Source organism: Nematocida major (genome assembly GCF_021653875.1).
Source record: "Nematocida major strain JUm2507 chromosome Unknown 2427, whole genome shotgun sequence".
Taxonomy (NCBI): domain Eukaryota; kingdom Fungi; phylum Microsporidia; genus Nematocida; species Nematocida major.
In genome coordinates this window covers 140,451-167,091 of record NW_025952954.1, presented here as the reverse complement: position 1 = coordinate 167,091, position 26,641 = coordinate 140,451, and the positions used below count along the sequence as shown (strand labels likewise).

Below are 26,641 nucleotides of genomic sequence, written 5' to 3'. Positions count from 1 at the left end.
AGTATAAATAAAGATAGATCTGGTTTTTTTATGGCGTGTAGCAAAAAGGGGAGTCTTTCTTGCATAGACAAAAGCGCCAAAACAGAGGGCAAAAAGCACAGCGAAGAGTGCGAAAAGGAAAACAGCAGCCCGTTTCCCGGGGCATTCAGCGGAGTGTGCAGTGGCTTTGCCATTAAAATGCGGGAGTATACGCTGCGGGCAAAGGCAACAGACGAAGTTCTTTTAAAAAGCATAACGTGCAAAATACCAAAGGGAAAACTTACGCTTTTAATTGGAGACTCGCAGGAGAGAAGGGAAACCCTTCTAAACGTGCTCTCAGGACAGCCAATGCCCGGGCACGGGAAGGAGCGCGGACGCATAAAAGTGCAAAATGCGTTCGGGGAGCTGGAAAGGCGAGACGCTGCCGCGTGGATGAAAAGGACGAACTACTCGAGGCCTGCAAGCCCGCAGATGTACGACGCGATGACCCCGCGGGAGGTGCTTATGTTCGTGGCAACGGTGAGGGAGCGCCCAAAAAGTGCTGTGGACGAGGCCCTCCATTTTACGGGGCTAGCTCCAATCGCAGACGTGCAGATACAGCACTTAGCAGAGGAGATGGACAGCGTCCTCGACGTAGTTATGCTGGGAGCAGGCATGCTCACTGAAAATGAAGTGAATACGTGGAACATCAAGGAGACAAGAAACCCGTGCTTTTTTGACGACGAGAAGCTCCTGCAGAGAATTCGGGAGAACAAAAAGACGAACATTCTCGTGCTGGAGAGAGACTTGCCAGAAAGCATTTTGGCCTTAGCGGACTGGATCGTGTTTATGCACAAGTCAGCGGTGGTGTACTGCGGCCCGTGTGCAAAGATGGAAAAGCATCTAAGAAGGCGTGGAATGGCATTCTCCAAAAAGCCCTTTTCAGACTTTATCCTAGGGGCAAACACGGGAAGACTGCAGGATATTCTGGGCAGGGAAGACCGAAAAGTCCTTGAAAGTTTCCTCGAAGGGACAGGCCGAGTCAGGCACTGGAGCAGCTGTACGCCCACAAAAAGCGTCTTCGTGAGGCCGGACAGGTTCAACTTTTCAACGGTTAAGGCCCTGATGAAAAGGTCGGCCTTGCTTGAGCGGAGGTTTCGATTCCCCGTGTTTCTCGCCAGAGTGCTTATATACTGCGCTGTCTGCGCGCTCTCTGTGGGCCTTATTTTCTTCTCCTGGGAGACTCTGGACTTTACGGACATCCACAGCAGCCCCATCGTGACAAAGTCCGCAGAAATCCCGAAGTTCCCAAGGAGAGTCCCGGAGTTTGGCAACTTCCCAGCGCTGAAAGAGGGCATTTCTGCTCTGATTCGGGCTGCAAGAACTGTCAGGTGGAGCATCTCTGCGTGCTTTCTCTTCTGGTACTACATGATATTCCTGTACTTTGCAAGCGTGTGCATTTCCCCGTGTGCCCTGCACTCTGCAAGCGTGGAGATGTGCAAGCTCGAGATTCGGTCGGGAATGTACAATGCAGCAGAGTTTATTGCTGCCCTTGTCTTGGAGATTCTCGTGAAAAACATTCTTGTCCCGTGCATCCTCCAGGCCGTGTGCTTCTGCACCACCAACTACTTCATCACGCGCGAAACTGCATTTATGGGCCTTATTAGCTACACGTACTTTGACTACTTCGTGGCATTCCTCTGCAGCAACTTTGTCTTTGGGATGTACGTGGTTCTCATACACCTTATATCCTTTAAAGCGCTATTCTCCAGGGTAAACACGTGCGCACTCGTTTTGGTGCCACTTGCTGCTCTGGGGGTGGAGGCAATTCTCTTCCCCATGAGAAGGACGGAAGTTGCAGTGGATGCCAGACTGCACGGGGTTTGGAGGATTCTTTTCAACAACATGCGCAATGAAAAGAACGTTTTGGAGCGCAAGTACGCGAAGGAAATGACAGCTCTTCTGAAAAGGCCGTACCTTCTTTACGCGTTTAAAAGGTTCCGAATGCGGGACTTTCTGGTGCGCCCCATCAGCTGGTTCTCCTTCAGGAATATGCCGGAGTGGGGGGCCTTTTTCGGGGCTATAGTGAGCATTGCCGGAGACTGCACACACTGCCTGTACAGGTACGGGCCCTCCGTTGTCTTTGATGAGGTTCTCTATAAAATCGGGTACTACAGAGAATACTTTTCCATGGGGGGTAGTGAAGCTCTCACGTGCACAAATAATTCTCTGGCCGAAAAAATATCCGAGGAGATCCAGGAGAGAAACAAGATCCCAGGGCTCTTCATGCACTTCTACCCGCTTATCTACTGCACAGACCCGGGGAGCTCCACCCTTTCCTTTGCCTCCTTCACAAAAACAGGCTTCTTCGGAATTCTCTTCACGATAATACGGTGCAGCCTGCTCCCTGGACTCCTCCTGTGCGTGTTTTTGCTGCTCTCGTATACCTCTATGCAGCCTGGATAAAGAGGCGTGGAAGGGGCAAATCCCAAGGCGAGTCTTCCTAAAACCTGCCTGCAAGCAGTAGTTATTTGCAGGAAGGAGTATTGCACTGAACAATGCCGTGCTACCGTGATTTAGGCCTTTATAGTAGGCCTTTATAGCGGATTTTCCAGCGGATTTTCTGAATTTTTCAGAATATCCCCAAAATTTACTCGCCAATACAGGCTCTCCGCGCACGTCCTCAGAGAGTGTTTGCCCACACTTGCAGACACCTCTTCTGGCGCACTCCCACGCCCTCATTTTTTTCCGAGTTTTTGCCGCATCCGCCTGCAGCAGCCTGTCCCGCATAAATTTTCTTTTTAAAATTTGACCCATGGCAGCAAAGAAAGTAGACCCAAAGGCACAGCAGAAGAAGGGAGGCAAAGACAAGGCCCCAAAGAAGGTAGATGCTAAGAAATGGACCAAAACAGAGAGCAAGGCCAAGACCCTAAAGATCTCTGTAATCAACGAGGAAACATTCAACAAGATAAAGAAGGAGGTTCTTGCAATGAACATAATAACTCCAGCCACAGTTTCCGCGAAAAACAACTTAGAAACTGCAGTTGCCAAGAGAATCCTCGACAAAATAGTCGAATCTGGCGAGATAGAAATAATTGCAAAATCTTCGTTCGGAAGAATATACGGGAAGAAGGAGGCGCCTGTTGCAGCACAGTAATAAATTGTCCACTTTATTTTTTCTTCTTCTTTAGCAGAGCCTCTTTCATTTCCTTTTCCTTGCGCTGCTGCTCTCTCTGCTTCTCCATGAAGTCCAGCTCCTCCTGCGAGAGCTCCTTCTGGGGCTTCTTTGAGGCCTTGAGCGGCTTCTTCTTTCCTCCGTCTCTGTTCATGCAGGGGCACAAAATAGAAAAAGCTCAAATGAGTGCATAGTATTTATTATAGCCCACTGTTTCTCTTTACAGCTGATCTATACGAAGGGATCCAGTTGGACGGAATGACCTTTCGTGTTTTGTAGTATCGAGAAAGTCTGCTGATTCTGGACTCAACGAGAATGAGTCTGTACTTAGAGTCCGTGTCTCTCTTGTTCGACTCCAAGTGCTTCCTTATGCTGATCGCCTTCTTGACGAGGGCGGAGAGGTCTTCCGGAACTTGTGGGGCCAGGTTGTTCTTCATAAGGATCATAAGCAGCTTTCTCCCGCTGAAGAACTTCATGTTTCCGATCTGGTACTCGTCTCTCAGAATAGTTCCGATCTCAGAGAGAGTCAGGCCTTTCTTGGCGTATGTTACTATTTTTGACTCAATGTCGTTGACGTTGGCATCTAGCCATTCTGGGCTCTCCCTAATGTATGGGGTTGTTGATCCAGAAATACCCTTTCCTTGGTTGTGCATGCGGCCCATTCTTCTTCTTACAGGGGATAAATAATTTAAATTTTAAATAAGAAAATGAGCCAAGAAAGTGGGGTAGAGAGCAAAAGGCTGCTAAGGTTCTTTCGGGGAAAGAATGGGCCTATGAGTGTAAAGGAGCTGCAGAGAACTCTCAAGTCCCTGTACATCATCATCAGATTCCAGAAAGAAAGGGCTCGAAAGAAGGAAAAAGTCCGTGCAAGCAGGCGCGGAAATCTGCCAGAAAACAGAGAGAGCCGAGAGATGCAGAAACAAGCCGTGCGAAAAGGGGAAAAAACAGCCCCACCCGCGAGAAATCGCCACGTGCCAGCAAACACTCACCCCCTGGAGGGAGAAAAGCCGTTTTCAGGCGAAGTCCCAGGCACCCCCTCCACAAAAGCCCCGGATTTTGCAGCGCCCTGCCCCAGGGAACCAGCAGCGCCCTTCGGAGGCGGAATAACCGGATCCCTGAGCGAGATCTTCAAAAGTGCAGCTCTTGCCCAGAAATCCCCCGAACTCTCTGCATCCCACGGGAGAAACGGCGGAGAAGAACAGGCCCCGGGGAAGAGAGAGCCTTTTTCTGGAGAGAAGAAGCCGCAGAAGCCAAAGGACCCAAAAATACCCGAGCATCCACCAGCAGAGCCTGTTTACGGGTTTGAAATACGGGAGAGTGCGAGGAAGGAGGTCCCAGGGAGTGGCCCTGCATTTGCATTTTCCCTCCCGAATTGACTCGCAGAGAATAGACGGCAAGCCCCGTGCACGCCAAAACAATAAATGAAAATAAATCTAACTAGTTCAAACTCGCCCGTGTGATATAAATAATAAATTCAAAATGTTGTAAAAAACTCGCGCATGTGCCCTGCCTGTTAGAAGCCAGGCTAAATGGGCGTGATAGAACGTCTTATTTGCTGTTTATTTCGATGTGTTTGGCCTGGGCTGGAGGTGGCGATAGTGTAAAGTGGCGCTTAAGATCCTGTGCTTCTGCCACTAACTTCTTATTTGCGGCTGCATCTGCTTGTACTTCATCAGGCCAAATAAAAGCAGGAGGGCCGTGGGGAGTAGTAGCCCCCGGAGAATGCAGCCTACTATTTGGGAGAAGTGCACGGTATCTACGTGCACGTCTGGAAGGAACATTTCGTGCATCTGGAAAGGCCTCTCCATGTTTTCGATGTAGGAAAGGGCTGTTTCGTACTGGAACTTCTCTACGGCACCCCCTGAGTAGAGAAGCACGGGAGTCTCCTGTTGGAGGCGGTGCGCCAGGTCTGCACTTCCTTCAACGGAGTAGAGTGTTTCCCTGTAGAGCCTTAGCTTCGTGAGCAGTTCCTCTGTGATTCCGAAGGGGCCTGCTCTGTACAGGAGCTTGAGGAGCTCGGAGGACGCCTTCATACAGAGGTGCTTTAGGGTGGACTTCTCGCTGTCACTCGCGCTGGCGAGGCGACTGTCGAGGAAAAACATCTTTTCCTGGAGCATGTTCAGCCTCTGTTCGTACAGCGGGTTTTCCCTATTCTTGGGCTTCGGCTTGGAAAGGTCTGCGAGGTCCACCACCCCGTTCAGCACTCCCCCGATCAGTTTGGCCATTTTGCTCTCCATAAGGGCGCCCAGAGAGGCCATTTGGTAGACCAGGGACTGCATGAAGAGAACAACCCCAAGCCCAGCGTACATGAACAACTTCGGGGGAATCGGGAGGAAGTGGATTGCAACCACGTACATGCAGAGAAGAAAAGACGAGACGAAGCAGACGAAGAGAAAGTCAAAAGTGCTCCCGGGCACGGATACTCCCAGATCTCCTGCTCGCACGGCAGTATACGCTATGCAGTACGAGAAAACAGAGAAGAGGAAGGAGGTTGGCAGCTTCCGGGCAAACACCTCAATAAAGCTTGCTGCAAGGAAGTCCCCCACTGTAAACTGGCCCTCTGCGATGTTTGTCGTGCACAGTCGGAAGTAGTCTATCCCCGTGAGGTTTGAAAACAGGCTCAGCATGCTCACAAAAATAAACGGGCGCTCGTTCTGGAAGAATCCTACCACACACGAGAGCCACTTGCTGCTAGAAGCCACGTCAAAGCAGCTCGCAAAAACATCAGCATCTGGATCGCCCTCTGATATTTGGGTGCGAATGTTCAGAAAAGCGAGGATAGGCTGCAGGAATAGCCCGATAATTGCTGAAGGCTCTGGGCCCAGTATGATCTTGTCGAAAACCACGCAAATTATCTTCAGAATCAGGAGCATCCCCGAGTAGTACGCTGCCTCGTACAGAATGGAGGAGCCAAAGAATCCGCTGTTGAAGTAGAAAGACCGCGAGAGAACCTCAAAAACTCGCGTGGAGCTGACCCCGAAGGAGTTCGACAGAAAAACATTCCCAGCCCTCTTCTCCGCAAGAGGCTTCCCCGTTATCTCCAGAGTAAGCCTCTCCAGCACGTGTATGTTCTCCACGTCCTCCTGCGTCTCTGCATTTTCTGCGCTCAGCCGCATCATGTAGTCAATGAACAGAATGTCCTCGGTGTAGGAAATTCCCCTTCTCCGGAAGTACTCCTCCATTCCCTTGTACGGGCCGGAGTATATTACCGTGGAAGAGTGCATGAATATGACCCACTCAAACATGCTCATCAGCTGGGAGGAGGGCTGGTGGATGCTCACTATGCTCGTTGTGCGCATCTCCTGCTTCATGAACCGCAGGGTTTTCTTCGCTATTTCCGAGTCCAGGCCCGTCAGTGGCTCATCCCACAGATTCAGCTCTTTCTCTGCAAGGACTCCAATAATTGTCATGACTCTTTTCTGCTCTCCCCCGGAGAGGTTTGCAAAGGCGGTGTGTCTTGTCTTGCTCACGCGAAAGTACGCTAGCAACTTGTCGATCCGGCCTACGTCCGCACCGTAGCACCGCGCCACAGAGCACAGCAGCGTGTAAACTGGAATTTTCCTGTACTTTGTCACTTCCTGCTTGTGGTAGTTTACGCGGGGAACCCACTCCTCTGCATGCCTGGAGTCCATCCACCCGCTTTTCTGAGCGACCTCTACACTCCCGTACGTCGTATGCCCTGGGCTGCACCGCCCAGAAATGCTTTCAAAGAGCGTGGTTTTTCCCTCCCCGCTCAGCCCCATAAGCGCAATAAGCTTCCCCCGAGGCACGTCAAATGTTACGTTGTGGAGAAGAATGGTTTTCTTCCCCGTTTTCCTCGTGTAGTTTCTAAACTTAAGCAGAACTCTCCGCGGCGCCTTTTCCGAGGCATGCCGCTCTCTTCTCTCTGACTTTCCCTCGCTCTCCCGGCTCTCACCAGAAAAAGCACGGGCTGCAAACTCATTTTCAGCTATCATTACTTGCAAAAAAAATATATTGTTTTATCCCTTCTAATCTAGCAGTAAATAGAGGAAGTTTGTTTTTCATTAAAATTATATTTGCATCTTCTGCAATTTCAGCCGCAAAAATTACGGAAAATAGCAGACTTTCCCACGGAGAAAGTGCACGAGCACGCAAAAAGTGCAAAGAGTGCAAAATATACCGGGCTAGAAAAGGCCTTTCTGTGCGGGGGCTGAGAAACTTCACAACTTCCAGCTCTCCCAGAAGCTGCGGGCGGCCTAATAACACCCGAGTACCGCGCTCTTTCTGCGTGGCTTTACCCGAATCCGCAGCCCGTGGGATATTCGGAGAATGGGTCTAGGAAAGGGCATAGCCCCAGACAGGGAAGATAAATCAATAGATTCGTTCTACTTTAAGGCCGTACCCGGTGGAAAGCGCGAACTTTTTCGCCCGGGAGCTTTCCTGCACGCTACACCCCTGCAAAGGGCGTACCTGACTGAGTGCGACAAATGCACTTTTATTTTTATCCCCATGATATGGAAGCGCGTCGTGCAGGCAGTGACCAGTCCCCTGCAGATTCTGGAAACAGCAAAAAAGCTCAACCAAATAACAGACAAAAACGACGCCCGCGCGCAGCAAAACCCCCTCCCTGCGCGGATGCAGCCGAAAAAAAGCGCAGCCCCCGTGCAAGAAGCCCAGCCCTTTTCCGGCTTCAAGTGAATAAAAGTGCCCAGGCGCCCTTCTTCTACTAATGTGTTTATTTACGATCGCCGGGAACTCTCCCGCGCTCTTCTGGGCTCTCAGCCCAACGATAAAACGGGCTGTGTACGCCTGGTGCTTTCAGGGCTGCAGCTCTCTAAATAAAGTAAGTTCTTTTATTGCGTGTAAACGCGAGCGAAATACGAGGCAATTTCTGCGGTGTCTACCACCTTCTCCCTCCTCTAGCTGCCATATTTCCGCCAAAGCGTCTGTTTCGTCCTCCAAAGTTTCCTCCGCTGCTTCCTCCTCTTGTTTCAGCAATCTTCACGAGCTCTGAAGGCACCTCCTGCTTGGAGTCCCTTAATATGTCTATGTATTTCCTAGCGTTTGCTCTGTCGTTAACTGGGGAGAAGAATGTGAGCGACAGCCCCTCCTCTGAGTTTCCTCTCGCTGTTCTTCCGATTCTGTGGATGTAGTCCTCGCAGTTCCCTGGGAAGTCGTAGTTAATAACTGCCTTCACGTCCTTCACGTCGAGTCCTCTTGCCGCCACGTCCGTTGCGACGAGGATGCTTCTCCTTCCCGACTTGAAGTCTGCGATGATCCTGTCTCTCTGGTTCTGGGCCTTATCCCCGTGGAGGGACTCTGCTGGCCATCCGTACTCCTGCATCTTATCGACGAGGTCGTCGCACTTCCTCTTCTGGTTGCAGAAGACGATGATCTTCGGGTTGAGTTTCTCGTCTCCTGCGACCTCTGTGAGCACCTCCGAAAGCAGCCTGTCCTTCTCCCTGTACTCTACGATGTACGTCTTCTGCGTGATCTTTATGTTTGCAACGAGCTCTGCCGATCCGATCTTCACCTGGATGTAGTCGTTCATGTAGTTTCTCGCGAGGGACTGGACCTCCTTTGGCCACGTTGCCGACCACATGAGTGTCTGTCTCTTCGGGTTTGTCTCCGGGATGATCTTCTTAAGCTGCGGCTCGAATCCCATATCGAGCATTCTGTCTGCCTCATCGAGGACGAGGAACGAGACTCTGCTGAGGTACACTGCGCCCTGGTCGTAGAGGTCGATAAGTCTCCCGGGGGTTGCGATGAGGATTTCCGTTCCCCTTCTAATTGCTCCCTTCTGGGGCCCTGAGGGGACTCCTCCGTAGACGGAGAATGTTCTCATGCCGAAAAATCCTGCGTATTTTTTTGCCTCCTCCTCGATCTGCGAAACGAGCTCTCTCGTTGGGGCGAGTACGAGAACGATGGGTCCGTCGCCCTGTCTGAGCGGCTTCTGTGCTCTCGCGTGGATCAGTGCCGGGAGGATGAAGGAAAGTGTTTTTCCGGATCCCGTGTTTGCGACTCCGACCATGTCTCGCCCGCAAAGTGCCATGGGCCATCCCTGCGCCTGTATTGGCGTGGGGTTGGTGTATCCCGACCTCTTGAACTCCGCCATAACGCTCTCTGGGAATCCAAAGTGCTCGAAGTTCATGCACGGCTTTGGAATGCTATCTCCTGTAATGGTCATGTCGAAGGTCTTTCTCATCTCGTTGACTTCGCTTGCGCTCAGCTTTTCCTGCTCTGGGTGCTCGCTGTAGAACTCTTTATCAAACTCTACTGGCCCGTTGTCCTGCATTGAATCTCCAAAGTTTCCCCTGCGTGCTGCACCAAATCGCCCATTTTCCTTTCTGTCTCCGCTTGAGAAATCGCCTCTTCTCTTGAAGTCTCCTCTAGATCTATTTCCTCCGTAACTGGTAGTCATCTTACAAGGCAAAAAAAAAAATTCATTATATAGCTTGAAAAAATAAAATATTTTCCGTGCGCAAAGGCTTCCATTGGACATATTAAAAGAAACGGCCCAAACAAAAATAAAAACATCGCCTGCTTTGGACAAATTAAAAAGAAAAAAAACAGTCCAGCCTAGATTGGAGATATTTTGTGTTTGTACGTGTTTGTTTCATATTGCTCAGTGTCGTAAATCCAGGCCAAATTCTGAATATTGCCTAGGAGAAGCTCCAATAAAGATTTATTAGCCTTTGGAGGATCCCGGCTGTCGACCTTTGCTTGGTCTGATCTTCGATTCTTAGAATTTCTTGACGCTCAGGAATGTGCACACGCTAGTATTCAGGCCCTCTGCAGCCTGAAAAGAATCCCGGAGACACTATCGTAATCCAAGCAAGGTCCGGCTAGGCCTTGGGCAAACCCTGCTGGATCCCTGCTGAAACTCCACGGGAATATTTCGCATATCTGGCCGGCACTCGGACTATTCGGGCACCCCCCAGAGAAAATTCTCTCTGGATGCTTTTGCATTTTTGGAAAACTCTGGGAAGTCCGCAGAAGATTTCATTTTTCTTCTTATTTTTTATTCTTGCAAGTTTTCCAAAGAGTCCCCAAAACGTCATTGCGTGCTGGAAACAGCTGGGCATAGAAAATTATTCAATAAATTCAAATAGTAAAAAAGTGCACGGAAGAAGGAATATTTTGGCAGGCTGAGACTTTGCAAAACTAGCTTTTATTAATGCAGCATCTGCTGCTTATCGGGTCTTCTTCTGTGCTGTGCACCCGCTTTTGAGCCGTCTGCTGTCCTGTACTGGGCTGCTGCATGCCTATTTAGAGATAGACTTTGGCTTGGGCACGCCGTCGTCTATGACCAGCGTTATGATTCTCCCGGTCTCGCCAAACTCAGCCAGAGCCTGATCGAATTCGTAGTCTTCCAGCTCGTAGAATCGGCCCAGATCTTTGATCTTCTGCAGGTCAGCCTTCCCGTGCGCCTTGAACATCGCATCCTCGCGCTCCCCCAAGGTTTTTCCCTCGAACTTTCGGAGCATGTGGGAGTACACGGACTTTGCATCTGCGCGGCTGCTGAAGAAGAATCGGGCTTTGTGGATGGTTTCTATCGCATCAGACCAATACCTCTTCTGGTACGCCATGTACTCGAGCAGGCGCTGGATTCTGTCCCTGCAGTGAGCTCTCCTCTCTTCCTCGAGGACGCTGTACACCTCCTCAAACTCTCGGTGCATGTAGCGCTGGAAAAGGTTCAGCATCTGGGTGCACGACTCTAGAATTGAGCCTATGAGTTTGTCGCTCTGCTCTATGCGCGGATCTGCAAGCATATTCGGGTTTATTTTTAGGGCTGTTCCCATCGCCACGTACACCTCAACCCAAACACTTTTTATGAAGTCTTTGAGGTCCTGGGCGTGCAAAGAGTCATTGACCAGAATTCGGATGGACTCTTCCGTGTTCATAATTAGGCCCATCATCTGGTGGAGAATGTTCAGCTGCATGAGCTGCTTGAACTTGGCCCATTTAGTGAGTCGGGCGTACGCCATCTCTGCGTCTTCCTCCCCTTTTGTGCTGCGCGTCTTTTTCGGGGCTTCCTCGTGGTTTGGGAAGAGTATGTGCGAGTTCTTGCCTGCAAACCTTCGCTTCTTCCTGCCTATAGGCCTCAGCTTGTACGTGTAGAGAGCCAGCCTCTCCTGGTAGTGCGCATTCTCTATTTCCTGCTTGCTTGCATGGATGTTGCTCTCGACGATGCTTAGCCCGCTCTTTATTGCCTCCGCTAAGTCCGGGCTGTCTGTATACTCTCTCTGCTGGATGAACTTCAGCGAGGCCTCTGCTATCCTGGCTGAGTTAATCTCCGACACGGCCTTCAATTGGCCCATGTCCAGCATAGTGATAATGTTGTTCATCGTAAACTTCGTGGGATCTGCATCCTCCTCGGAGTCCTCCTCTGCTTGGCCGTTTAAGCTGGAGTAGGCGTACTCCATGTTTCGCATGATGATGCCCTGGAAGGTCCCCTCAATAGGGAACTTCGCAAGCCAGGATCCCTCCAGGCTCATCATGTGCTTCTCCAGGGAGCCTTCTGGAACGTGCAGGTGCGAAGTTCCAAGCAATGGCGTCTTTGCCTTGTAAACTTCTGCAGCTCTCTCCAGGATATTCTTCCCCTCAAGGCCTTTTTCCTTCTGGAAGAGGACGTTGCCTGCAAACCGATGTTTCTCGTTCGAGCTGTCTTCTTCGCCCGTGTGCGTGCTCATGTGGGCTTGATCCTCCTCTGAAAAGTCCTGTTTCTCCGAGCTGATTCGGGAAAGGCCTATAAAGGGCGGAACTATCTCATGTGTAGGGATGTGCATGATGCTCGGCGTAGATAGCGTGTTTGCAGCGCTTACTGTGCTGCTCTCCATAGTGGCATTGCACCTGCACGCTAGCAGGGCGCATAGTAAAGTAGAGCCTCCTATTCTCTTTTCTGCTTTCATTCAGAGAACGCGCAGCCATTTCTATATACTTTTTTCTTTAAACATTTTGATTTTCCCAGGAGCCACGGAAAGACAATAACTCTGTCTTCTGCGGTTCCATCCAATCGGAAAAGTACGCCCAAAAAGCTGCAGGAGCTTCACATTCGGGAGTTGGCCCTAAGCTTTGCTCGTGTGGAAATCGATGGAAAGCACGGACTATGTGCAGCAGGAGCGTGTGGGAGCAGCCCCTTGCGAGTGCCCTAAAGCTCAGAGCTCGCCCCGGCCGTTCTTGCAGGCGAAATGGCCGCTGCCCGCACGAAAAAAGCCATTATACAGGCTCCCAGGGCATGGGGCGGCGCAAAATTGGCGGAATACGTGCGCCCACACTGTGATGCAAAGCTCCGCCCGTTTTTTCGCCTATTCTTTCGCGCATTTCCAAAAAGTCTTCCATGCACTTCCACTCGGCACGGCCTCTCCCAAGCAAAAACACGCGAACAAAATCCAAAAAAAGCCCTTCAGTAGACTTTATTTAAAACATATAGTTAATAGAGAGTGCCCGAGAATACGACGGCCCTGCACATAATTCTTCCAGAAACATGCATCTACACCTTTCTGGCCTTCTGGGGCGTGCAATGTTCTTGCACTTCTTCGCAGGGTCTTTTCTCGGCGCCGCCATCTCCGAGCGCCCTGGGAAATACCTCCCCGGATCCTCCTTCTGAAGGCAGTCCTTCATCCGAGGGGATTGCAGAGTCCTCAACAAGCTGGCCATCAATAAAAATGCTAAGCTTCGCAGAGGCCATCGAAAGGAGAGCGCGCCCATTCAAGTGCATTGGGAGCTTAAAAAGCACCCTCTTAAGGTCTACGCCCCCATCTTCGCCGTCTTTTTCCACCCCAGAAATTGGACTTTTTTCCTTACTCGATAGAACTTCAAGTATTCTCGGGTCTATCCTGCTCTGTTTTTTTCTGAATAGTCTCCGGGCTTTCTCCTGGTCTTTTTCGTGCGGGGACAGACCATAGGCAAAAACATTCACGCAAAATTCGACTGTCTCGCCGTATTCCATTTTTTCTGAAGCAGGGCCTTCTTCTGGGAGCTGTTGAAGAGGGCGCGTAATTTGAACGCTTTCCTGGCCGGACTTTCTATTCGTAAAAACATCCCAGTTTACGAGGTAGCTGAATTTCAGCGCGTTTTCGTCGGAATTGCACATAGACGGAATGCAGAGGCCCTTTCGGAGCGTTTCTAAAATGGCAACGGGCTCTAGAATCAGGTAGTTTTTTGCGGGTATGCGCAGGTTTTTCCCGTGGAAGCACTTTATTCTTGATGCTGGATATTTTCTGTCAATAATCACTGCACAGTTTCTGCTAAAAGGGTGCAGAATTTTGCTTGCGGTGAAGACTCTCCTGTAGAATATCAGCATCCGAATTACGCATATGGGGATGTCCTGCTCAATTGCGTCTTTTCTCATGAAGTTTAGCGCCGCAACTTGGGAATTCGGGTGGTGCATTTCTGCCTTTTGGGCTGCCATCGCCAGTGCTGGGAGGTGCTCAAACGCAGTCCTTGCAGCACACTCTATCAGCAGCCTTTTCCTGCCGCCGCACATCACAAACTTAAATATGTCGTCTTCCATCTCTTCGGGAAACTTGCTCGCGTTGAGGCTCTTCAGGAATGTCCCAAAAGTGGTTGAAAAATCGTTTTTTAGCGTGTTTTCTATCACAACTGCGCATGTTATGTACATTTGGTCCTCTAGGCGATACACTCTCTCCTTAAAGGGTTCAAACTGAGCCTGTATTGTGTTTTCCCCTACAACAGGAAATATGCTCGAGTGCTTCTCATGCACTGCCTTGGCCAGGCACTTGCCGCAGAGAAAGATGCTTATTCCGGAAGAAGTCTTGCTTACAGCCATGCATTTCTGGTCTCGCTGGCACTCTACGCTATATATCACCCTGCACGATGCAACTCCCCTGCATGCAGTGCTGGATATTTCTTGCAAAACTTTGGTGTTTTCTATCACTGCAAGACCGTATTCTATGTGCTCTTCCCTGAGCTCTTTAATTGTTTTTTCGAAGTTCTTGCTTTTATTCCAAAGGAGGCACTTTGCCATGAATAGTCCCTTCTTGTAGCTTTCGAGCAGAGCCACTTTCCGGCATAAAATACCCCGTTCATGCTCTATCCTCTTTATCTTCTCCGCCATCCGCACTCCTGCATTTAAGCGCCCGGCTGGAACTAGGGCAGCCTTTTTTTTGGCCTTTTCTAGAGATATCTTGCACGAGACCATGCTCTGAAACACGAGGTCTGTGATTCTCTGTGTCTCCTGCACTAACTTTACCACCCCGCAGTAATCGTACATGCACTGCACTTTCTCCGCTTCTTTGGAATATATCCGGGCCATGGACTTGCCGATGGTTTCTTCGGGGTCTTTTTTTCTTTTGGAGTTTACGAATAGCATCCAGTTTTTGTACTGTTTTTTGCCGTATACAGGCTTAAAAAGCTCATTTACGCAGCCAGCAGCAGTCTTTGAGATTTCCAGAAGCTGGATGTACACCCCCGCGTGTATGCCTCTTTCAATGCACACCCTCTCTTTCTTCGGCCACTTCTCTGGGGCTTCCACTATAGTGTGCATTTTGAAAACTCTAAAAAGCAGCATAGATAGCATAAAGTAGTCGGTGATTACAGAAAAGTCTGTTATTTCTAGCTTGTCTAGCTCCTCCCCTAGAGAGTCATTTTTGAATTTTAGGTCAACTCCATCAAGTACTATGTTTTTCATAGAAGAAGTAATTTCTTTTTAAACGGGCAAATAAAATGCTAAAATACATTATATGATACTAAAAGTGCATTTTTATCCCGTAATAAAAACTCAAAAAGCACATCCCACACTTCTATATAACTCCTGTCACAAAATGCAGTCTTCCTACGCGAAAAATGCACAGAAATGGCCAGATAAGAAAAGAGCCCCAAAAAGCGCCTTTACATGCTAAAAAGTCACTCTTTGGGCCTTCCACTATAGGCCCAAACAGGCCGAGGCACTTCCAGCTAGCAGAACTCTTCTGAAAGTGCTTCAATACTGGGCCTATGCACGCTAAGAAGGCTCTTTGCAGTTTCCTCTTGGATCACCCCGACGAGTCTGCGCTCTTCCTTGATGAGGTCCTGTCCGTCATAAGATGGTTCTGTCTGTTGGCCCCCCCTAACGAAGGCCCTTAAATGAAGAAGCTCCGAGAACTTTTTTCTTGTTATGTCTACAGTGGATTTTGCCGCAACCTTCATATACTCCAAAAACCTATTTGCGCATGCATCGGGAATCAAGCAGACTTGCAATGACGTGTTCTATATTTACCATTGTATCTCTCGTCTGCTGGCAGAATTGGAACTTCTGCGCCCTCCGGTTTTTGTAATAATATTCAGCACGTTTCCCCGTGCGCAAAAACATCCATAAAGCTGTGCAAATCCTCCAGAACTTCCAGTTCCTCGCCTTTTTCTAATACGTAGGGGAAGAGGCGCTCTCAGCCAAGCCCGCAATCTTCTGGAAATGCTTAGCCTCAAAATCAGCCTCATTTGGCACTCCGTGCGCCACTCTGCACGAATCTTTGCACAAAGCAGGCTCTTCCTCTATGGGCACTGCCCGCTTGAGGATCTGCCCACTCCCTGCACCCTTTTCCATAACGCCAGAGCACAGGACAGAGTTGTCCTGAAATCTGCCTAAAACCATATCTGAGCTTCCAGGATTTGACATGCCTGTGCTAAGCAGCGCGCCCGAGCGTATACTTTCGTCTGAGAGAATGTTTTTTCCGCGCTCCCGCCGCCCCGCGAGTGCAGAGGCAGAGGACCGTGCAAAACGCCAGAATAATTTTAACATAAAATGCGTTTATGCAAAGCATGCAACATTTTCTAATTTTTCGCTATTTATGCATTTGTTCGATTTGATGCATCCAACCATTTTCTTTATGGTTCTTCTGATGGGTGCATCTCTGTTATCTCTATTTAAGCTGCTGGCTTATTCTGGCTTTGTGCACGTATGCTTTTTTCTGGTTTTTCACTCCCGCACTCCGGTTATTTGGGCTTTGCACACTCTAAGTCTGCCCTGCCGTGTGGATGTGCTGGCCTACTAGAGCACCCCCGGGCGAGTCCACCCAGAAACCCCGAATAATAACCCAGATATAGTTCGGAACAGCACTTTATCTCGGCAGAAATGCACAATCTCGCAGCATAAGCAATGATGCTCTTTTCTTGGGAGCTAAGAACTCCTCTATGGAGACTCTGCGAAAATACGCTGAGACAGAAACCTTAGAAAGCGCACAGCCAGAAGGAGGCAGCACCTGAAAACGCACATACTCGCTCCTCTGCGGGTACATCACACCCGGACGCTCTTTCTTCCTGGTTTTGCAGCTCCATTTCTGGCGTGATTTCTACTGGAGTGCAGGCAACAGCTCCGAGGATTATAATTTTTCTGCTGAAAATTGTACAACAAATGAAAGACATTTCGTATTGGATTCTCCTCTCCGTCTTTGAAGAGCTGCGCGGGAACAAAAGGGATATTTATCGCTTTGGAGCATGTTTAGGCGTTAAAATAGCCGAAGAAATATCCTACCAGGAAATCTCCCAGGACACTCTTATGCACACCCTGCAAAGCCTCACCCCCACGCTAGAAGAGTACTTGCAGTGCTGCCTTCAATGCGCTGAGGAAAACGGAGAAGTGCGGATGCACGTGAAGGAGACATCTATGCTAGAGCGTGCTGCGGAAAAGGTAGAGATAGTTGCAGGTGCTGTCTCCGCTGCGGTTGAGAGACTGCGCGGAAAAAAGGTGCGAGTAAAGACGTACGCCGCCAAGTCCCTGATTGTCCTCTCAGATAAATAGCTAAAATCACCCAGGCCTCTCAGGCGGTGCAAAAGAGCAGCCACTGAAGGAAAACAGAGAAAATTCGCTGCTTTTCTGTAAATAAATGCACTCGCCTGCAAGGGCACGGCCAAATATGCAGAAAAAGCAGCCGTTGAAAAGCTTCAGCGCGTGCTTTTTATTTCTTATACGCCAAATACTGGCTTGGAATCGCTCGGGTGTAGGCTACAGGTCCTTGGACATGTACACCCCGTCTATTTCGTACCCGAGCTTCCTGTAGTAATTTCTTGTTCCGATCCCGGATATTATGGCGAGCTTCCTTGAGCCGTGCTCCTCCCTTGCAATTCTCTCAGCCTCTCCTACGAGCATCTTCCCGTATCCCTGGTGCTGGTACTTCGAGAAGTCTTTCCCCTTTACAGGCACCACGCTTCCGTACACGTGCAGCTCTCTGACTATGGAGACTCCTCCCAGGAGCTCTTTCCTGAACGTTGAGGGCCCGCACTTTCTCAGCCGCAGCAGGCCCACGAGGATGTCCTTGGCCGTGTCCTCGTACGAGAGGAAAGTCTCCCACCCCTCGCTTGCAACGTAGTCTCTCCTCACGAGCTCAACCTTCTCGGGGAGTTCGTTTGTGTGTATGTTGTTTATCCCCACCTCTCGCGTCCGTATGTCCCTGCAGGAAAGGCCCTGCTCCTTCAGCCGGGAGAGAACAATCTCTCTGATGTTTCCGTGCTCGACCCCTGAGCTGACCAGCGTCATGGGAATGTCTCTCTGCACTCTGTATATCCGGATCCAGGGCGGGACCATCGTGAATATCTTCCCCAGCAAGTCTATCAGCTCGTTTGGCGAGTAGTTCGAATACTTCCCGTTTTTCCAGAGCTCGTACAGCCCTGTCCCCCGAATCACAAGCGTAGGGTATATTTTGAGTCCGTCTGTGCGAAACCTGGGATTGCTGAAGAATTCGTGGAACTGCAGGAGGTCTCTGTCCATGTCCACATTCGGGAGATTTGGCATCATGTGCGTGACTATTTTGTACCCCGCATCTTTCGTCAGCTTGAAAGACTCGCACACGTCCTGCACAGAATGCCCTCTGTTCGTGTCCACAGCCACGTCTTCAAAGACGCTCTGGACGCCTATTTCCAGGCGCGTGCATCCATACGAGAGCAAATCGTTCAAGTGTCTCTCCATGCAAAAGTCCGGGCGTGTTTCTATCGTTATCCCGACGCACTTGCTCGTGCTTCTCTCGCTGAAGAAGATGGCTTCCTCAAGCGTATGCGACTCTCTTTTTGTGAGGGCGTCGTGCAACTTCATTATGAACCAGTTTCTGTACTCCTTGTCCAGAGACATAAAAGTCCCTCCCATTACAATGTACTCGACCTTGTCTATATTGTGCCCGAGAAGAGCCAGTTGCTTCAGCCTGTCTACACTCTGTCTATAGGGGTCGTATCTTCCCCGAATTGCCCGCATGCTCGTGGGCTCATACCCCGTGTACGACTGCGTGCTGTACTCAAAGTCTGAGTCCGGCCCCCCTGGACAGTACACGCAGATGTTTCCTGTAACTGCAATGTGCGGGCACCTGTGCGGCTTAGCCATTACTGCAACCACGGCAACTCCAGACGCTGTTCTTACAGGCTTGACCTTAAGACGCGAAATAACAGCAGCGTCTTCCTCGGAAATAGTAGAAAGTATCTGCGACAGTTTGGGCGTGTCTTTTAGCCCGTGCTTTTTCGCCATCTTTTGCACGAGGTCCTTGATTTTCACCTTGTGCTCGGCATCCTCCTTTAGTATGGACACTATTTCAGCACAGGCTGCATGCAAGCCTCCAGACGAGCTTCTTTTACATGTTAGCTCAAGCATTGTAGAGAATTAAAATTTTTGTGCTTTCTCTGCATAAGACAGAAAATAAAACCAAAAACATACGCGAGACAGCATGCAATGTACAACTTTGTTTTTAAACTTGCAAAACACGAAAAAGTGAAGAGGGCACTGTCGCTCCTGGCTGAAAGCGGGGAAAAACTTCGAAGAAAAAAAGGCCCTGGGAGTGGAGAATGTTGCAGGGGGCGCATATTTACGTGCACGTGCAAGCCGGGAAAGTGTGGGGCCGAAGGAGGGGGTGTTTTGGAGGCCGGTATTGGCTGCTGGAGCTGGATCTGTGCGAAATACGGGGTGGCACGGGCGCAGAAAAGAGCGAGTGCATGCTCGGGGATAGAGAAGAGTGCAGGCAGGGAAGGAAAGCATCTTTTAAAATGGAGATTTTCTGGGGCAGACGTACATCCATATATGCGCAATTTATTTTTATTTTCCATGCTTAAGTCGCAGTGGATTGCCAATAAATTGGCGTATTTGCTTGAAACCAGTCTTAAAGACATGCCGGTGCACGACAACAATGCTGTGCTTGGGATGCTGGTTGCCTTTTTCTTTGGGGTGGTTAGCCCGCACGTGTGCAATAGATTCTTTATCCGAGAAGTGTTTAATGTGCTGATCGGGGGTGTGGTTCTTTCTGCGCTCTACGGAACGAGAGAGCTTATTCTCGTGCTTTCTGGAGTGCCTATGAACCTGCTCCTCGCATACATCCCGATCAAGAACAAGCAGACGAGAACAAAGGTTTTCCTGGCGTGCAATCTAGTGCACGTATTTGCCACTCACATGCTGCAGGGGGCGCCCGAAGGCAACCCCTTCTTGATTCTTACCGTTTCCAGCTTTTTCATGAAGTACATGTACATAGGGATGGAGTACCTCCCGGGAAGCAGTGGACTTATGGCGTACTTCGGATACGTCTTCTTTTTGCCAGGGCTTAGATACGGCCCAGTGATAAGCTACAGCACGTACGAAAAGTGGCTGAGCACAGGATACATGTATCTGGCGGAAACAGCAGACCAGGCGGAGGTGCAGAAGTTTATTGGGAAGGAAAAGGACCCAAAGGTCGTCTGCGACAGAAAGGAGGACTATGTTATGCACGTGTACAGCAGGCTAATCATGAACTCTGTTATTTCTTTTATCTACTCGGCCTTTTTTGTGATCACGCACAGAGTGATCGGCAAAGAGATAGAAGCCGCAGGGAGGAAGCTGGCAGGAGCGTGGCTTTTTGAGAACACCATTGCAGGACTCCATCTGGGCAAGATTCTGTACATTTCCGCACTGTGGGTCTCTGAGGAGGGCGTGTACCAGATAGGGTTTATAGATCGCGTTGAAAACACAAGGCTGCGCTCCTTCCTAAACCCGTGGAACCCGCAGGAGCTCTTTGAGCTCTGGAATATCGAAGGGGCAAAACTCGTCCGCAGACTCTGCGAAGCCCTCGCAAGAAAAGACAAAAAAGAAGAGGAAACCCCACAAAAAGAGGCCAAACCACAGAGAGATTCCTCCGTGTGGGAAGGCGCAGTGCAGCACATGCTCGCATCCGTAGCGTCGTACGGACACATTTTTGTCTTCCCCCTCCACGCAGGGTCGTGGCCAGTGGCAGTTGCAGCACTTGCCGCAATGGGACTCTGCAGGAAGACCCCGCACAGAAGAAGAGAAAGCACTTGCTGGGCTTTTATTATAAACACGGCAGTGCACCTGCAGCAGCTTCTGGCGTTTTCATACTTTGCCCTTCCGGTTGTTTACAGGCCAGCCAGGGTCCTGCAAATGTGGAGGAGCTCCCTGGCGTACGGGCACTTCCTGTGCATACCAGGGATCATTGAAAAAGTCCAGGGAGCAGTCAAAGTAGAGCCTTCCCCAGGCCAGCAAAAAGAATAAACAGAAAATCAATACAAGCCCGTGCATGCGGTTCAGCCCAGAAAATACGCTTTTCCCTTTAAGGCCGCCTGCAGAGCTTCAGTCGTTAAAGAAGTCGTGCCGCAGTGCCTCCTCTGCAGTAATCCGATCGGAGGCCTTCAGCTGCAGCATTTTCTCTAAAAGGTCCAGCGCAGAGGCAGGCATCTCCACGTGCTTCAGATTGCACATATCTATTAGCGTTCGAAAGGATATTTTCTGCCGCATGCACGCCTCAATGTTGCTCCTCCAGACTCTTTTGTAGTGCTTCGCTGCCTTCCGCATCTCCTCGTCCCCAAAGAGGCTTCCTATCTCTACGAGCGTGTTTATGTCGTCCTTGGAGGTGAAAAACGGGTACTTCCGGCACAAAAGCGAGAGAAGCACAACCCCAGCACTCCACACATCTATCGCCGTAGTTTGGGAGTCAGCCCGAAACAGGACCTCCGGGGCTTTAAATCCCCTCGTCCCAGACCTGGACGCGCACATCGCAGGGCGCGAGTCTCGAAGTAAATACCCGGGCGCACGAGAGGCAACAGCCATGCTCTTCCCCAGGGAGTGCGTGCTGAAGAAAAAGCGCCGCCTCTTCTCCTTCTTCTCCTCCTCCGGGGCATCCTCTATTTTCTGGGAAAGCCCAAAGTCTATTAAAACCCCCGTTCGCGCGCTCTGGTTGTACAGGAAGTTGCTGGGCTTCACGTCTCGGTGCACTATGCCCTGGGAGTGTATGCTCTGAAGGGCGCACAGAAGGTGCCGCATGTAGTGCTTTATGTCGGAAATTGTGAAAACATGCACCATCTTTTTAAAGTCCGTTATTTCAACGTAGGGAAATACGATGAAAACATCCGTGTTGTCTCTATACGTGTCTATTATGTCCACGATGTTCTTCATGCCTTGGACCGACATTAGAAACTTCAGCTCATTAGCTATTCTGCTTGGGGCAGTTGTCCGGGTTATTCGCTTTATGGCGACTTTTTTCCCTGTTTGCGCGTCTTCTGCCAGAAAGACCGTGCTAAACGAGCCTTCTCCAATTTTCTCGATTATTTTGAAGTTCTCTGAAAATTTCCGCTCTTCCATTTTTCTTTTCTTTTTTCATTCCCCCAGTAATAAAATGGTAGGAAAGAACGAAAAGTCTGGATTAAAAAGAATTGCGTCAAGATACAAGATGACGCCAGGAGTGCAGGTGGGCTCAGTCATAACCTGCGCAGATAACGGTGGTGCAAAGTCCATTAAGATCATTGCCGTCAAGGGTAACAGATCAAGACTTAACAGACTCCCATTCGCAGCCCCCGGGGATATTATCGTGACTTCCGTGAAGAAGGGAAAGCCAGACATGAGAAAGAAGGTCGTCCCAGCCGTGCTCATCAGGCAGAGAAAATCCTGGAGAAGAAAAGACGGAGTTTTCGTCTCCTTCGAGGACAACGCAGCTGTGGTGATAACCGCAAAGGGAGAGATCAAGGGAACTGCCATCACCGGACCAGTCGCCAAGGAGTGTGCAGAGCTGTGGCCAAAGATCTCCTCCATGGCAACCAGCATCAAGTAGTCCCTTAGTAGTAGAAACCGCCAGGAGGCCAGAGCATGTCATTGTGGCTGGGCACAGCCTGCGCATGAAGAGAAATAAAAAGTGCTTATGCTTAAAGATGCCTTGCTAGAGGCTTTGCGCGGAGGGCGTGGATTTTTGTGCGCGCAGAGAAAATTAAATGCGATGTTGCAGGAGGCGTTTTTGTTTGAGTTTTCGGGTATGAATTTGCATTTTGAAAATATTCTGCATGGGAGGGCCCAGGAAGAAGAAAAAAGCAGAAAATTCAGAGGGCGTGCGCGCAGAATATTTGCACTTTCTGCGGAGGTTTGAGAAGTGCCGCCTCTATGAAGGACAGAAGATGTTTATAAAAGACGCCACGGATGCGATAGAAAAGGGCGCACTTGCGATTCTGGAGAGTCCAACGGGAACGGGGAAGACCAGATCCAGCCTATTGTCTGCTATGTACTATGTGCGAGGCGCGGAGGCTCTTCCGGAGGGGGTTTCGCAGGAAAATCTGGCTCTTCTAAGGGAAATTTACGGGAGGTCGAATAAGCACGTTGTTTATGCGTGCAGGACGCACGGGCAGCTGGTACAGGTTGCGAAGGAGCTGGAAGCCCTAAACAAAATAGGGGGGCTTTCGGTGACGGGCGTAGTTCTTGGGGCGAGGCGGCACACGTGCATGCACCCGAAGGCGAGAAAGTCCCAGGACGTAAACAACCTCTGCAGAGTCCTGGTGAAGAACAAGAAGTGCGAGTTCTACAGCAACTTCCTGGCAGAGAGTGCCGCCTCTGGGAGAAGGAGGGAAAAGTGCGAAATATCGATAGAAGATGCAGTGCAGCGGGGGAGCGGCTGCAGAGTGTGCCCGCACTTCTACTTGAAGAGGGAGGCAAAAACTTCGTCTATTATAATTCTGCCGTACTCTCTTTTGCTGCAGAAGGACTTTTTCGGGGAAATAGGGATAGAAATGCGCGAAACAGTTTTGGTAGTTGATGAGGCGCACAACTTGTGCGGGTCCGTGCTGGAAGAGAACACGGTGACTGTGGAGTACTCTGAGGTCGAAAGTGTTTTGCCGTTTTTCTCGGAGTACATGGAGAAGAAGGAGGGCGTGCACAGAACAGAGCTTCTGGAGGTGTTTATATTCATGTCTGCCTTGATTGTGCGGGTTTCCGAGCAGGAAAGGATCTTCCATGTGAACAGGTTTTTGCTGGAGGGAGGGCTAGACCAAACAAACTTGCTGGAGGTGGCGCGGGTGATTGAAGAGCGCTCTCTCCCCAGTAGGATATTTCCCGTGAGCGCAGAAGACGTGCAGAACCGAAAGGAGAGCGCGCTCAGAAAAGTCGGGAAACTTAGCAGGCTTCTTGGAGAGTGCGACAAAAACAGTTATCTGATCGTGGATAAAAACGCGATATCTTTCCGAAATATATACCCGCATGGGTACCTGGAGTACCTTTCCGAGGTGAAGAGCATCATAGCAGTGGGCGGAACCCTAAACCCATCCGCAGAGATTAGCGGACTTTTCCAGAGAGAGTGCATAAGCAAAGCGTACCCCGCAGTGTGCAAAAATCTGGTTGTGGGCATCTGCCAGGACTTCCTCTTCACATACGCAAGAAGGAGCCAGGAGGCGGAAAGGGCGCTCTCCCTGGCCCTCGCCCACTACAGAAGAGTCAAATCAGGGGGAATTCTTCTTTTTGTGCAGTCAAAAAGCGTCCTCTCTGAAATGAAAAAGTGTTTAGAAGAGAAAAACTTGGACGGGTTTTTGTTTGAGGGGGATGCTGAAATGAGCACGTACAAAAGTGCTCTCGCTAGGAGGAAAAAGGCTATCATGGTGTGCGTTCTTGGGGGCAATTTCAGCGAGGGAATCAACTTTAACGACGAGCTGTGCCGTGTTCTAATAGTGTGCGGAATACCTCTTCCGCAGCCAACGGAGGAAACCCAGCTAATCGAGAAGCACCGAGGAAGCGAGCACTTTATAGATAAGGGCTTGCAAGTGGTGAATCAGGCCATAGGAAGGTCGGTTCGAACGAGAAGCGACTACAGCTACGTGGTGCTTCTGGATAGAAGGTTTGCAAAGTACAGGGAAAAGCTCTCCCACTGGATGCAGCCGCACATAAAATGCATAGACAGCGCCCAGACTGTTGATGAAGCTTCAAAGTGTCTCTCTGAATGGGAAAAAAACTACAAGGAATAGGAGCTTTTATTTGCTGTGTGAAGTCGCCCGGGCAGTTCCGTAGAAGATCCAGGCTCCTAAAAGCTTAATTTCAGCGTTTTCAGCACGCTCCCAAATATCCCGTGACAAAACAAAAATCTGTCTGCTAGAAGTGCATGGAGTCCACAGAAGAGACCATAGCCAGTGATACTTATATAATACTAATGCTGCAAGAGAACATACTCGGGGGAGGGCGTGCAGGTGCTTCCGTTGGCTTTTTTTTAGCTACAGCTGGGAGCTCGCAATTTTTCTCGTACCATTCCGTCACGTCTATATACTCTCCGGGGGCGTAGTTTGGGCTGCCCACAACTTTTTCGATATGCTTTTTCTGGTATTCCGGGTCTGTTCCAATGCTGTGGATTCGGTCTAGCCGCTGTTTTATATCGGCTGGGCTGGCAGCTGTTCTCGGGCATATGCAGACCAGCAGAATGCTCTGGGATGCGCCCACGCTGAGCTTGCAAATGGCCAGATTTTTACCCCCAAAGACGCAGGCAGACGCATCCGAGCTGGGTGCTGGTCCTGAGTGCTGAATAAACACTTTGGACACATTCATGTTTTCGTCCGCCAGGGTCTTAAAGAGCTCTACCACGTCAAACCTGTTTTTTTTTCGGCCGTTAATATCTATCAAAATATACTCGCTCTTAACGTTTCTGTACGCGCGAATAGCCCTCTTCACCACGTGCAGGCACTCTTTTTCAGCACTATCGCTGCGACTGTGTATTTGCATCGTGAGAAAGGCTACTTCGTGGCGCCTGAAAGGGAACCTGAACTTTTCGAACATCTGTGTCCAGTATATCTCGCACGGAATGCGTATAAGAAGCTCCTGCGAGCTTTTTTTGTGCGAGGCCTCTACGGCAAAGTACACGTCGTCGCTGTAGTACGTCGGAAAGTGCAGGCTTACGCTGTTTTCGTCCTTTGTGCTCATGGGGAAAATTCCACTGTCTATCTTTCTGTATATGTCGTAGTTTATCCTAAGAGAACTTACGCTTTTCATTTCCCGCATAAAGTTCAAAAACACGCCTTTTTCAACCTGGCACTTATCCAGGTGCTGAGAAACAATTGTTAGCTTATCCAGGCGCGGTATGCTGGAAAGAATGCTCATGTCTATCCGCTCGATGCTTTCGTTCTCAATGCACAGCTCTTCCAGCGTGCTTTTGTTTGTGCTGTTTAGAAAGTCCAAATTCGTAATTCCCGTGGTCCTCAGATGAAGCGTTTTTAGCCTGGGGAACAAAAAGCGCTTAAAAAGGTCTGGGATGACTAGCCCGTCTGGGGAGGTGCTGGTTAGGCGCAGATTTTCAATGTGCTCGAAGTTCTTGGGGGATTCTAAAACCGAACTAGTCGCTATAATCGGGGTCCAGTGCTCAAAATGGAGTGTTTTCACGTTTTTGGCCTTGTTCAGGAGAAGAAGAGGGTCCAAGTATATCTTGCTGTTGCAAAACCTAATTTCTTCCATCCCAGGATTTGTCAGAATCGACTCTTCAAAAGTATGGGCTCTCAGCCCCTTGCAGTGAATGACAGTGTATGTCAGCCCTATCGACCGCACCCACTCAACGACCTTATTCATATACCGCGTCATTTCCTTGTGTGGGCCATTCATGCACATAGTATATGCTTTGCCTCTGTTGCAGGAGATCTCTCGTGGGTCTTCCTTCCACACCCGGCCTTGGTCAAGAAACGAGTGAATCATAGTCCTAATTTCAGTTCTCTCCGTAGAGTTATCTATGAAGGAAATCGTGTGTTTGGACCATTCGGCGTACTCCTCCGGCGAAAAGTTGCATTCGTACTTTATGCAGGGCTCTCTTTGCACGCCTCCTGTTAAAGGGTTTTCCTCCAGTGCTGTGCAGTTGCACTGAGAAAATAAATTCAAGAAAGAGCATGTGCCCGTGCTACTGCCTATTTCCAGAAGACTCCACATTAAAGCCGCCAGAAAAAGGCCAATATATCCAATCGGACGACATATTCGGGCTTTTGGATGCATTTCCATATTTTTCCGAATTTTATTTATTATATAGAAAGAATCAAATGCCTCCAAAAACTCGGTCTTATCTCAATTCTCGCCTATAAACATGCCGCGCTGAAACTCTCAGAAGAGCCTGCCCCCAATTAACAGGCTCAAATATCCCTTGCCTCCTGTTAAAACAGCTTTTTCTGTGCCAAATTCCCCGGGCCATGAAATATGATTTTCCAATGCGTGCAAAAAGACTATTTCAACAGACACTTTCCTGCACGGAACTGTACACACTGAAAATTTAATCACTAAAAGCACAGAAATCACGGAAAGATCATTTTCTAAAAATGATCCCCGATTTATTTTTTACGTTTTTCTTGTTGAAATGCTGATGTCATGCATATATAAATAAA

At 49.6% G+C, this 26,641-nt stretch overlaps 17 protein-coding genes across 17 annotated transcripts; 7 read left to right on the top strand and 10 right to left on the bottom strand.

Moving 5' to 3' along the window:
• Nucleotides 1-30: 30 nt before the first annotated feature.
• NEMAJ01_0610 (uncharacterized protein) lies at nucleotides 31-2,424 on the top strand (the record flags this gene model as incomplete). The annotated part of the gene is made up of 1 exon (XM_047914448.1): nucleotides 31-2,424. One exon carries the CDS (start codon nucleotides 31-33, stop codon nucleotides 2,422-2,424), a length of 2,394 nt encoding a protein of 797 aa, XP_047770405.1.
• A 349-nt stretch (nucleotides 2,425-2,773) lies between these two features.
• On the top strand, nucleotides 2,774-3,115 carry NEMAJ01_0609 (small subunit ribosomal protein S25e; the record flags this gene model as incomplete). The annotated part of the gene is made up of 1 exon (XM_047914447.1): nucleotides 2,774-3,115. One exon carries the CDS (start codon nucleotides 2,774-2,776, stop codon nucleotides 3,113-3,115), a length of 342 nt encoding a protein of 113 aa, XP_047770404.1.
• A 13-nt stretch (nucleotides 3,116-3,128) lies between these two features.
• NEMAJ01_0511 (uncharacterized protein) lies at nucleotides 3,129-3,287 on the bottom strand (the record flags this gene model as incomplete). Its single annotated transcript, XM_047914349.1, has 1 exon — nucleotides 3,129-3,287. The coding sequence occupies one exon, from the start codon at nucleotides 3,285-3,287 to the stop codon at nucleotides 3,129-3,131; it is 159 nt and encodes a 52-aa protein (XP_047770306.1).
• Nucleotides 3,288-3,333: 46 nt separating this feature from the next.
• On the bottom strand, nucleotides 3,334-3,795 carry NEMAJ01_0608 (small subunit ribosomal protein S13e; the record flags this gene model as incomplete). Its single annotated transcript, XM_047914446.1, has 1 exon — nucleotides 3,334-3,795. The coding sequence occupies one exon, from the start codon at nucleotides 3,793-3,795 to the stop codon at nucleotides 3,334-3,336; it is 462 nt and encodes a 153-aa protein (XP_047770403.1).
• A 45-nt stretch (nucleotides 3,796-3,840) lies between these two features.
• On the top strand, nucleotides 3,841-4,509 carry NEMAJ01_0607 (uncharacterized protein; the record flags this gene model as incomplete). The annotated part of the gene is made up of 1 exon (XM_047914445.1): nucleotides 3,841-4,509. The coding sequence occupies one exon, from the start codon at nucleotides 3,841-3,843 to the stop codon at nucleotides 4,507-4,509; it is 669 nt and encodes a 222-aa protein (XP_047770402.1).
• Nucleotides 4,510-4,767: 258 nt separating this feature from the next.
• Nucleotides 4,768-7,089, bottom strand: NEMAJ01_0606 (uncharacterized protein; the record flags this gene model as incomplete). The annotated part of the gene is made up of 1 exon (XM_047914444.1): nucleotides 4,768-7,089. The coding sequence occupies one exon, from the start codon at nucleotides 7,087-7,089 to the stop codon at nucleotides 4,768-4,770; it is 2,322 nt and encodes a 773-aa protein (XP_047770401.1).
• A 905-nt stretch (nucleotides 7,090-7,994) lies between these two features.
• Nucleotides 7,995-9,515, bottom strand: NEMAJ01_0605 (ATP-dependent RNA helicase DDX5/DBP2; the record flags this gene model as incomplete). Its single annotated transcript, XM_047914443.1, has 1 exon — nucleotides 7,995-9,515. One exon carries the CDS (start codon nucleotides 9,513-9,515, stop codon nucleotides 7,995-7,997), a length of 1,521 nt encoding a protein of 506 aa, XP_047770400.1.
• An 844-nt stretch (nucleotides 9,516-10,359) lies between these two features.
• Nucleotides 10,360-12,006, bottom strand: NEMAJ01_0604 (uncharacterized protein; the record flags this gene model as incomplete). The annotated part of the gene is made up of 1 exon (XM_047914442.1): nucleotides 10,360-12,006. One exon carries the CDS (start codon nucleotides 12,004-12,006, stop codon nucleotides 10,360-10,362), a length of 1,647 nt encoding a protein of 548 aa, XP_047770399.1.
• Nucleotides 12,007-12,587: 581 nt separating this feature from the next.
• On the bottom strand, nucleotides 12,588-14,747 carry NEMAJ01_0603 (uncharacterized protein; the record flags this gene model as incomplete). The annotated part of the gene is made up of 1 exon (XM_047914441.1): nucleotides 12,588-14,747. The coding sequence occupies one exon, from the start codon at nucleotides 14,745-14,747 to the stop codon at nucleotides 12,588-12,590; it is 2,160 nt and encodes a 719-aa protein (XP_047770398.1).
• A 708-nt stretch (nucleotides 14,748-15,455) lies between these two features.
• NEMAJ01_0602 (uncharacterized protein) lies at nucleotides 15,456-15,833 on the bottom strand (the record flags this gene model as incomplete). Its single annotated transcript, XM_047914440.1, has 1 exon — nucleotides 15,456-15,833. The coding sequence occupies one exon, from the start codon at nucleotides 15,831-15,833 to the stop codon at nucleotides 15,456-15,458; it is 378 nt and encodes a 125-aa protein (XP_047770397.1).
• A 612-nt stretch (nucleotides 15,834-16,445) lies between these two features.
• NEMAJ01_0601 (uncharacterized protein) lies at nucleotides 16,446-16,832 on the top strand (the record flags this gene model as incomplete). The annotated part of the gene is made up of 1 exon (XM_047914439.1): nucleotides 16,446-16,832. The coding sequence occupies one exon, from the start codon at nucleotides 16,446-16,448 to the stop codon at nucleotides 16,830-16,832; it is 387 nt and encodes a 128-aa protein (XP_047770396.1).
• A 204-nt stretch (nucleotides 16,833-17,036) lies between these two features.
• On the bottom strand, nucleotides 17,037-18,665 carry NEMAJ01_0600 (elongator complex protein 3; the record flags this gene model as incomplete). The annotated part of the gene is made up of 1 exon (XM_047914438.1): nucleotides 17,037-18,665. The coding sequence occupies one exon, from the start codon at nucleotides 18,663-18,665 to the stop codon at nucleotides 17,037-17,039; it is 1,629 nt and encodes a 542-aa protein (XP_047770395.1).
• Nucleotides 18,666-19,112: 447 nt separating this feature from the next.
• On the top strand, nucleotides 19,113-20,543 carry NEMAJ01_0599 (uncharacterized protein; the record flags this gene model as incomplete). Its single annotated transcript, XM_047914437.1, has 1 exon — nucleotides 19,113-20,543. One exon carries the CDS (start codon nucleotides 19,113-19,115, stop codon nucleotides 20,541-20,543), a length of 1,431 nt encoding a protein of 476 aa, XP_047770394.1.
• A 78-nt stretch (nucleotides 20,544-20,621) lies between these two features.
• NEMAJ01_0598 (cell division control protein 7) lies at nucleotides 20,622-21,629 on the bottom strand (the record flags this gene model as incomplete). Its single annotated transcript, XM_047914436.1, has 1 exon — nucleotides 20,622-21,629. One exon carries the CDS (start codon nucleotides 21,627-21,629, stop codon nucleotides 20,622-20,624), a length of 1,008 nt encoding a protein of 335 aa, XP_047770393.1.
• Nucleotides 21,630-21,663: 34 nt separating this feature from the next.
• NEMAJ01_0597 (large subunit ribosomal protein L23e) lies at nucleotides 21,664-22,095 on the top strand (the record flags this gene model as incomplete). Its single annotated transcript, XM_047914435.1, has 1 exon — nucleotides 21,664-22,095. One exon carries the CDS (start codon nucleotides 21,664-21,666, stop codon nucleotides 22,093-22,095), a length of 432 nt encoding a protein of 143 aa, XP_047770392.1.
• Nucleotides 22,096-22,321: 226 nt separating this feature from the next.
• NEMAJ01_0596 (chromosome transmission fidelity protein 1) lies at nucleotides 22,322-24,262 on the top strand (the record flags this gene model as incomplete). Its single annotated transcript, XM_047914434.1, has 1 exon — nucleotides 22,322-24,262. One exon carries the CDS (start codon nucleotides 22,322-22,324, stop codon nucleotides 24,260-24,262), a length of 1,941 nt encoding a protein of 646 aa, XP_047770391.1.
• Nucleotides 24,263-24,431: 169 nt separating this feature from the next.
• On the bottom strand, nucleotides 24,432-26,195 carry NEMAJ01_0595 (uncharacterized protein; the record flags this gene model as incomplete). Its single annotated transcript, XM_047914433.1, has 1 exon — nucleotides 24,432-26,195. One exon carries the CDS (start codon nucleotides 26,193-26,195, stop codon nucleotides 24,432-24,434), a length of 1,764 nt encoding a protein of 587 aa, XP_047770390.1.
• Between the last annotated feature and the right edge of the window lie 446 nt (nucleotides 26,196-26,641).